General features: G+C 38.5%; 2 protein-coding genes across 3 annotated transcripts; both read right to left on the bottom strand.

The window, feature by feature from the left end:
• Window positions 1-222: 222 nt before the first annotated feature.
• KNU (C2H2 and C2HC zinc fingers superfamily protein) lies at window positions 223-681 on the bottom strand. The gene has a single exon (XM_086241058.1). The coding sequence runs from the start codon at window positions 679-681 to the stop codon at window positions 223-225; it is 459 nt and encodes a 152-aa protein (XP_086097184.1).
• A 2,503-nt stretch (window positions 682-3,184) lies between these two features.
• On the bottom strand, window positions 3,185-9,222 carry LOC147288984 (meiosis chromosome segregation family protein). Of its 2 annotated transcripts, XR_015121827.1 has the most exons (7): window positions 8,848-9,222; window positions 6,619-8,291; window positions 6,282-6,533; window positions 5,441-5,521; window positions 4,323-4,916; window positions 3,389-3,868; window positions 3,185-3,275 (listed from the first exon to the last, which is right to left on the bottom strand). XR_015121827.1 is itself a non-coding variant. In XM_086241263.1 (6 exons), exons 2-6 carry the CDS (start codon window positions 7,897-7,899, stop codon window positions 3,815-3,817), a joined length of 2,262 nt encoding a protein of 753 aa, XP_086097389.1. In that variant the 5' UTR covers window positions 7,900-8,291; window positions 8,848-9,222; the 3' UTR covers window positions 3,328-3,814. The 2 variants fall into 2 exon arrangements, 1 of the variants encoding a protein (XP_086097389.1); XM_086241263.1 differs by lacking the exon at window positions 3,185-3,275 and having other exon boundaries at window positions 3,328-3,868.
• Window positions 9,223-9,576: the final 354 nt, after the last annotated feature.

The raw sequence follows: 9,576 nt of genomic DNA, 5'->3' as shown, positions 1-9,576 counted from the left end.
ACTGGTACCCAAATTTGTACCCTCTAAAAGACGAGCAATCTCCATTTTCGATCACTTTCAACTTTCAAGTTCCAACCTTGAAACCCCAGTTTAAAACACTACTCCAACAAAAACAAAAGAAGTAAATTTGAAAAGTAAAAATTAAAGAAAAGAGGAGGCTTTGACAGAGAGAGTGGAGTGAGCACAGAGCCAGGTAGCGAGAGAGAGAGAGAGAGAGGTTGCTTATAAGCGGAGGGTGAGGTCCAGTTGGTCAGCAGCATCGGTGGTGGTTGGTGAGAGAGTTTGTGGAGTGGAAGCGGCATAAGGGTGAAGAGGAAGAGAGGGAGTGGAGGCGAAGAAGTGGTTATTGGGGTGGAGGCAGTACTGGTGATCCATGAAGATGGGTGCGGGTGGCGCAGGCGGTGGCTGCAGCTGGGGCTGGAGGCGACCAACATAGTCATTTGGAGACTCAGACTGTGACAGAGACGAGTAGAGGCCTCTGCGAGCGGCGGCTCGCTCGCGCTTGTGAGCGTTCTGATGGCCTCCAAGAGCTTGAGAGCTGCTGAATTTTCGACGGCAGTAAAGGCAGGGGAACACCCGAGAGGAACTAGTGGGATTTTGGGACCTTTTTTTGGGTTTTGACGTCGAAGAAGAAGGAGGTGGTTGGTTTAGGAAATCATGATACATGGATGGCTCTGCCATTGTTTGTTATATTCTTGGACTTGGAGGAGTAGTGGTGTAGTTGCAGAGACTCAGAGAGTGGAGAGTGGACAGGGGTTTATATGGGGCTTTTTGCTTCAAATGCAGACAAACCAATCCATTTGTCTCTCTCTACCTACCCAAAGGACGGAATTACCCTCAATTGGAAAACGATGTTGCCTTGTTACTTTTCTTCAATTTATTTTATTTCTTACATATTACACCTTCATACATGATCAAATTAATGTAGCACAAAGGAAACTTCTGGTAATACCTCTAAAGTTTATTAATCTTATTTTTCTATTGTCACAGAACCTTTTGAATTTTAAGAAAAAACCTGATATTATTTTTATTTATTCTGTGACAATCATTTTATTGCTTATGCCGTTATGCGAGGGAAATAGAAGAAAATAAAGGAAATTTAAAGTCCATGAATGTTTGAAGAAGTCACGTGTGGAACCAAGAAAGAATTAGCAAAGAAAGTATCGCATGGGCCCGCAAAGCTTGTGTGAATAATCTCTAAACGTACTGATTATTCCTATATTCATTAGGAGCAACAATCAGCAATATTTAGAAAGGGTAGAGGAAATTTCAATGAGCTCACGTCAGTTTAATGCTATTGGAGGCTTTGCTTGATGGTGTAGACGGTAGAGAGGTGTGCGTCAACATGGTGAAGGCTAAGTGGCGGCTAAGTGGCTCGCTCATTTATCTTAGTGCAGTTTATTACTTTCAAATTAGAGAGAGAAGAAATTTGAGTAACAAACTTTTAAGGTAGCAAATTTTTATGTTAAAATTAATGTCATGACATAGCTAAGTTAGTAAATTAATCACAAGACATGTACGGTGCAACAGTGTAGCACCCCTAATTTACTTCACCCTCCCTACCTATACAAATTGCCAATTATTAATTACCTCGTGCTTGTCATTTTATATTTGCATGAGGAGTCGTGTTAATTAATATATAGATTATATGTTTATACAAATTAATTTGCATATATGTGTAATTGATTAGGAAGGGTTAAGAAAATAATTTGAAGGGAATGAAGTTAGGTTTAATATGTATAGATCCAATAGATATAGATGGTTGATGAGTTGGTAGTGGACCAGGGCATGGTACTGCCTAGTGCCTTCACAACTCCTCTGCATATGCAGTATATATTCAGATGGAGATTATGGGGTCATCTCAGATTGGATGATTAGATGTACGTAGCTAGGTAGGCCTATACAAAACACCAACAACAACTCAAGTTGCTAGTCACATTGATGGATCGAACAAGCATTACTAAGCCTATATATATAATTGATGAATGGGAAATTAATTTAGGGAAAGGGGTAGAATAGGAAAGTAAGAAAGAGAAAAGTGGGATATATATGATATGGTATATCATATATGGGAGGGAATTAATTAAATAAAAGGGAGGTACAGTGGGAACACATGGTAAGCTGATACTCCTTTCTTCAGTGCAGTGACTGTTAATGTGTAAACCCCTCTCTCTCTCTCTCTCTCTCTCTCTCTCTCTCTCTCTCTCTCTAACCGTGAGAGACGCCCTTCCTTCCCTCCGTACGTGTAGGCCAGCAGCAAGGAGACACGTATGCTATTATCATTGGTGGCAACTGAGTCGTACAGATAGGGCCACCCAATCCAATCATCGCACCCCTACATGCATAAATACATTCTCAAAATCAATTCATCAAAAATATTCCTTTCTCTCATCGCCATACACACTGTCACTCCATATGTGTCTCCATGAACATATATACATATATTCCAATGTACTCGATCTCATCCTTAGTTCGTAGCTTTGTTTTTTTTTTTTTGATTAACTGTGATCCTTAGTTGGTAGCTAGAAGCCTAGAAATGGGAATAACCAATATTTGGAATTAAGGGCCATAGAATTGTGTGAATTGAGTGACGTTTGAAGCAGGCCAATGTGTGTGTTGCAGAGGAGAGTGGCTGCTGATGCCCTCGCGCAGTAACTAAGCCAGTACACTGTGACAGCTGCTTCCGGTACGTTAGGGAGGCCTCATACCAACTGCCTGCTCTCTCTCTCTCTCTCTCTCCTGACACTTGTACCAGTCGACTCCCCTTGGAGCTGTCATGCGATGCCCCCATGCTCCATTTAACTTTAACCACCAAATAAAACAAATGTGCACCTCTACAATCATGCATACATGGATACATACATACATACATACATACATACATACATACATACATGCATGCATACAATCCATACTACAAATCAACTTCCTCTATATACATGCACATATCCAAATTTTCAAAATTCTTTAATTTTCACAATTGGAGATCCATATATATATATATATATATATATAGGTCCCCAAGGAAAAAGAGAAAAAGAAAATAACAGATGTTTGGAAAAAGCCAATGTCAAATCTCATAAAAAAATAAACCTATGAGATGAGCTTTTTATTAGTGCTGATTATATAATGGCGATTAGTGATTGAATTTGCTTTGAGTCTTTTTTTTGCTGAAGAACTTTGCTTTGAGTTGAATTCGCTTCACTGAAATCCCAGTTTTTGTGGTCAAGTCACACTCCTTTCTTTTATGTAAGGGGAAAAAAAGGGAAGAAAATCTGAAAGGGCAAAAAAAAAAAAAGTTAAATAGCTTTTTCAATAAGATATAACCATAAATTGATGCTCTAGGAGAATATACAAGGCCAGAAATTGATAGTGCTCCAACACCCACCCCACACGTGCCCTCTTTGGATCCAAGGTGCAACAAGTTCATGCATCTTCCTACGCCCGGCCCAATACCTGAAAGTGGACACTCAGAAACCCCTTTTAATACCCAGCAAACAGTACCCGATCCATCCCGTAAAATGGGCCAAGAGGCAGAGAAAGAAGCAAACATTGACCACACCATTCAGCATTCAGCATCGGGTCTAACCAATTAATATGATATACCGTTACCACATCCATCAGCAACAAAATGCAGTTTTAATAAAAGACCAAATTGGAAATTAACCCAATTCCATTATTATCAATCTGTACAATGTGGAATATGGTAGGTGCCATTTGAGATGAAATGACAAACGAAAATATGGGTATATGTACAGAGGCAGAAACTAAAAAGAAAAAAAAAAAAAAGGTTTCGTGAGGTAAATTAGTCGTTTCAGTTGATGTCGAAGTATTTCGGATCTTCTGGGAAATGGTATTCCACGTTCAACTGTCATTAAACAACCAAAAAATGAAAAAGAAAAGAAAGCCTAGTTAGTTCATACTAGATGTAGTGCACACAGTAGACACAAACATGCATATATTTCTGTAAGGACAACTTCATCAATACAGGAAGCTTACTGGATGCAACAAATCCTCTGCTTTCTAAGGTTAACATCTGGTAATTCAGCCAACAAAAAACCATCTTATTCATTTTCATCACATGCTAGTTTAGACTCAATGAACCAATGTACTATTTCCCCAAATACAAAATAAAGTGAGGGCAGTCATAAAAAAAAAAAAAAATAAAAAAAAAGATGAATGCAAGTATGCAACTTTATGTTTGCAATCTCAGCAAGCAATAAACCTCATCCCATCCATCAAGAGCATTTCAAAAGCATGCATGTACCCCATTCCCATCAAGAGCATTTCAAAAGCATGTACGTGAGTGCATTTACACATACCTTGCCCTCATCAGCATCTGAGTGGCGCTGAGGGAACACAACCCTCAGGTCATTGTATAGGTAGAATCTGCGCTCCCCATCCATGTCTAAGTCTGTTCTTTGTGGTGTAGATAGGGGATCTGATTTGCATCTCTGAACAGATCTAGCACATTTTTTAGGAAAAGGGCATATGAAACGAAGATGAAGAGCATAGCGAAGAGCACCATTACTATTTCGATTGATCCTTGAATAACCATGTACTTGTTTCCTGTCAGTTTCATGGCATGCTTCAACCCAGTTGCGGTCCTTCCCATCACTGCTTGGGTACTCCTCATCATTGAAGCTCTTCTCAACCATGAACGAAGGAATGCCTACCCTTCCTGTTTTAGGGGATAGCTTGGATATATCCCCCTCATCTATTGAATCCACTAAGTTAGAGCCTTGACTTCTAATCTCAGTATTTACAGATCTTGTTGTATCTACAATGCCTACTCCATCTGTATTCCGAACTTCCCTTTTGTCTGTGATTTTTGAGTCAAAATCAGTCTTCTGTTGCCTCAACAGGGTACACGTTGAGCTGGATGAAGCTAAGGTAACCTTCTGCCGCAAGAATGTCTACTTTGATTTGAGCAGATTTGAAAAACAAAGCATTTAATTAGTCCTCAGATACATTGTGCCTCACAATCTACATGCGAAATATGAATGCACAACCACACCACAAAACATATATCTGAATTCCATCATAATTCTTCATTTTCATTGCATTTATAACTGCAAAATATTTTGAAAAATCCATCCAACAACTACAACTTAAAGCCAATAAAAATTTAGTTGAATTTTAAGTTACAGATCTAAGTCAATATGTGCACAGGACACAGTTCAAAAAAAAAAATTATGTATATGCATTTATGAATGGATAAAAGTGAAATTCTAGGCCATGATCAGTTCAAAGAAGTTTTAAGTTGCATTGTTGTTCCCCTTGGAAGTAAAACTAAAACTCTGCCATACACTATATCTTACATTTATAATGGCAGTACAATTTTTCTACAAATTGTATTTAACACAAAATTTGCCAGGATTGTCTTATGGGAGTAACAAGATACTGGTAAGGGGAATTCAGCTAACTACACTCATCTTACTTTGGTACCAGCTGGCATGTCACTTAAATCGTAGTTGCAAAGGAAAGTATGAATAGGTGTCTTTTCTGGATTGCTTAGAACCTGCACAAAGGAAAGCATGAGGAGTTGAACTTAATATGACTAATAAAAACTCACCATCAAAAGGTAGCATGCTAATGTTATATAAATGCACGATTTACTTTGCAACATAATAAATTCTATGTGTTCAAAATGACTTCCACAGAATTGTGGTCAAACAAGTTTTCTGGTGGCAAAAAACTGCAACTCTTAATCTCTGCCAAACAGAAACGAGCATGACCCTCTCTAAGCATGAAACTTCAACCAACATAGTAATTAGACAATAAAATGGGTTCTTATAACATCAGTTGGCAACAATTCCATTTGATAAGATAACATAAAAATTAACTAAGATCCTTCTCACTGGTTCAACATACAGTACTACCAGATTCATAAACAATTCACTCAAGTATCCAGAACAGAATATGTAGCATACATAGGGAACAAGTTCAGTAAGCACCAAATATATCAATAAATAAATAAGACAACAAGACTCATCACTATGCAATTTCTTCAATAGTGGAGCAATATTAGCAACTTGCAGTCATCAAGGATCCATGTCTCACATGACCATCTTGAAGTGACAAACAGACTACATTAAAATCAAACTGTGAATAAAAGATAGCAACTACAATTGATGACATTAAGTACTTAATTACAATGATCACATTAAAGTACACTTGATTATATATATTTTTTTTTACCAAAAAAAAATATCATGCTATAGGGTTCAGTTAAAGCTAATTTCAACCCAAGAAAGGTTCTCAGAGAAGAAACAAAATACCAGTTGTATACGGCCCTTCATAGGAATGCGCAGGTGGCTCTTGACAGTCTGTGAATCATCATTGCTAAGGCCTCGTTTCATCTTTTGTCCCCCGCTCCTATTCAGTGCCGAATTTCCGGCAAGATGTATGGATGCACAATACAATAAGTAGCAATTTCCTTCTACACTAGTTACTGAAAAGGGAAGCTTCTGTGATCGCGGTGAAAAGTTTCCCCCAGTTATGCTTAGTACGGCCAGGAAACCCTCAATTCTCTACATAATTTAAGATCCCACCAGTTATAACGTCACAATAATGAACAATGTATAGGATTTGCAAAACAAAAACAAAGACACTAACCTGGCTGGGTTTCCCTGATAAGAACCGACCAGACAGTAGAGATTCTTCAAATGACCCAACCAAGGATCTCCTAACAGGAAGCCCACTCAAACTTCTAACAAATCTCATGCATTGGGAGGTGGGGGCTGACCCTTGGGACAAAGAATAATTTACGCCAGTACTATTTTCTAGAGAAGATGGATGGAATTCTTTGTGAAAAACATCAACATCTTCAAATAAATTACTTGCAATCCTAAACTCCTCTTCTTCAGGGCCAAAGAGAATGCCTGGGTCAGACTTTTCAATTGTTTGTTTTACATTCCTTAAGGTTGAATGACAATCCTCCAACTTTTTGCCTGTAGTCCTGCAGACCCCAGCGGTTTTCAATCTTTCAGATAACTTGGGGCCAAGGGGTGACAAAGAAAGCGGAGGAGATACGGATATCACCCCACTTCGGACTTTTATATTACTCAACTCTCTCAACTCACCAGGTCTAGGTGATGATAAATTACTATTATGAGGCAGGGGATCTTTGTTATCCAGAAAAGGGCCATCAGAGAAAAAAATGGATTCCATACTGCTATTATCATGTGGCATGCTCTTCTGCTCCAAGCAACGAGACAGAGACCAAGTTGGCATGGTAAAATGGTTTTTGCTTCCAACATTAGCTTTCTTATAATCATGTGCAGCAGGTGTACTGAAATTATCACTCGCATCAGGAGAATTTGTTTGAGAATTTCTGCTACCAATGTCCAAAGGATCACCTTTAAATTGGTCTGAAAAAAGCATACCATTCAATGGTGACAACAATCGCTTCCTGACTAGTGATCCACTGTTCGCAATTTCATTAGTTGTGACATTAACTGCAGAAGCAGAGTGAGCATGACCGTACGAAACACCCTTGGAAGCATCATTTAGAGAACTTGTTCCACTTGATTCAAAACCCACAATCCTAGAAGCAGGGGTCTGAATGTTCCGTCCATTTTTGGGAGTGATCTGACCAGCTTTATCAACAGAACCAATTGTCAAACCATGAACATTGTTAGTAACTTCCATGGTCCCTCTAAATCTAAATGAATCATCAGGGAAATTTGAAAATTCTACCGAGGTTCTTGGCTGGTAATCTCCTAAAGATGAGCATATTGAATTTCCCCCCATTCGGCTTGCACTTCCACTGTGCATTCCATCCATATCACATGTGATCATACTAGAGAATCGAGGCGGGCTTTGTAAAAACGAGCCCAAAGATGCTGCTACTACCTCCTCAGAAGTTCCACTTGAGGGAACTTGAGGCAAACCCATGTCTAATTTTCTCAGGAACTAATGCCTAAATTCTACTTTTTTATTTTTGTGGGAGTGGGGGGGCAATCAGATCAGATTAGCACATCAATCAACAAAGATGTTATTTTCAGTCCAATCAACCAATAATTTTAACTTCTTGTGCAGCAGTATATCTGATACGCTCCTAAATTTCTGCTTCAACTGAGAATATAAGTCCTCCTTAGAATCTACTACTATGTACCTACCAAAGGCATCCACCATTCAAAGATTTGAGTTACCACTCTCTCCAAAGAGACATTGAAGCGCATGGTAGTAATGTGAAGATCACGAGTAGCACAGATCTTCGGGCATCCATACCAGCAACCCATGAAACACGCATAATTCATGATTGCCTAAAGAATCAATAACTGGGCCTGAAACAATAGCAACATGCATCAGTTCTTATGCATGATAAAAAAAAAATCTGAGCGAACATTGATCAGAAGTTGAGCCAATTGGAGTCGAATCATTCCCATTGATCAAATGCACATACAGCATAATATGCAAACACCGATCACATAGAATACAAATTGACTAAACAAAATTTTCTTTAGTCAGTTTAAGACATAACGCAAAGCACCCAAATACAATAACATAGTCCAATCATAATCAACCATTGATCGGAAGCGAAAATAAGAAGAACCCAAGTGAAGAGGTGAAGTAAATAAGTGGCAGAACGTTGAAAGGATCATCTACTTGGAAGCAACCTAGGAAATCTATAAGACTATGATACCTCCAAGAGCAAACAAAATCAAAGCAGAAACAAACTAAGTTTCGCATAATCGAAGCTTGATCATCAGAATTATCAAACACAAATGAGGTCATTAGATTTATTTTCAAATCAATTATGAAAATAGAGATACATAAAGATATTTACTTTTAAGAAAATAAAATAAAATCCGGTTGAACATTGATTATTAGTAGACGCACCAAGATAAGGTGTGCTCAAACAATCCGGCAGACAAATCATCTCAAAAAATGATCCATGCAAACTGAGAAATCAGATCATGTAATTGCAGCGATGTAACTATGCTGTTTGTGATGTAGTTGAAAGAAGAAGAGGAAGAGGAAGAGGAAGAGGAAGAAGAAGAATAGGTGAAAAGGAGAAGGGTTTGGTAGCGAGAGAGAGAGGATTGGGGTTTGCGGTTGTAGACAGACAGAGTCACAGGCACCGAGAGCCCGTGTTTATAATCCCAATCCCAATCCCAAAATACGAATTTGAGCGTCATCACCATTTCCATTTCTTTTTCTTGGCTGTACTTTTCAAAACTAATTAATATTAAAACGCACATTCACATCACACCATTGCCTTGCCAAATGCCAGTTGCCTTCCTCTCTTTTCTTTTTTAAATTTTCTTTTATCTCTTTCTCTCAGTGTTTTAAAAGCTCAACTTACCTTTCACTTTCTTTGTCCCTTCCTCGGGACCAGACTCTTGGTGCCTGCCTCTACTGTAAAAGTCTGTAATCTCTACATTAACACGACACCCATAAGCAAGCCTATACTAATTACTATTATAAAACTGGTTTGCCGACTACCTCCTTAAACTTAGAAAGGAAACAAATTCAATTAGCTCACGGGAATGGTGGTAAGTAACTTCGAGATATCCAAATCCAACAAAACTAGGATATGCCTTATCTTCAATGTGAACCCCATCTCAT

The sequence above is a fragment of the Dryas octopetala genome, chromosome 4, assembly GCF_963921425.1.
Source record: "Dryas octopetala chromosome 4, drDryOcto1.1, whole genome shotgun sequence".
Lineage (NCBI taxonomy): Eukaryota > Viridiplantae > Streptophyta > Magnoliopsida > Rosales > Rosaceae > Dryas > Dryas octopetala.
This window is presented reverse-complemented; position numbering and strand designations above follow the sequence as displayed.

Bases quoted from the DNA above. Each gene is read 5' to 3' on its own strand.
- KNU (XM_086241058.1), bottom strand. From the start codon at position 681: ATGGCAGAGCCATCCATGTATCATGATTTCCTAAACCAACCACCTCCT.
- LOC147288984 (XM_086241263.1), bottom strand. From the start codon at position 7,899: ATGGGTTTGCCTCAAGTTCCCTCAAGTGGAACTTCTGAGGAGGTAGTA. The intron at 5,522-6,281 runs GTATTTTGTTTC...TCCTTTGTGCAG, and splicing joins TGAAGGGCCGTATACAACTG to GTTCTAAGCAATCCAGAAAA. The intron at 4,917-5,440 runs GTAAGATGAGTG...AAATCAAAGTAG, and splicing joins ACATGCCAGCTGGTACCAAA to ACATTCTTGCGGCAGAAGGT.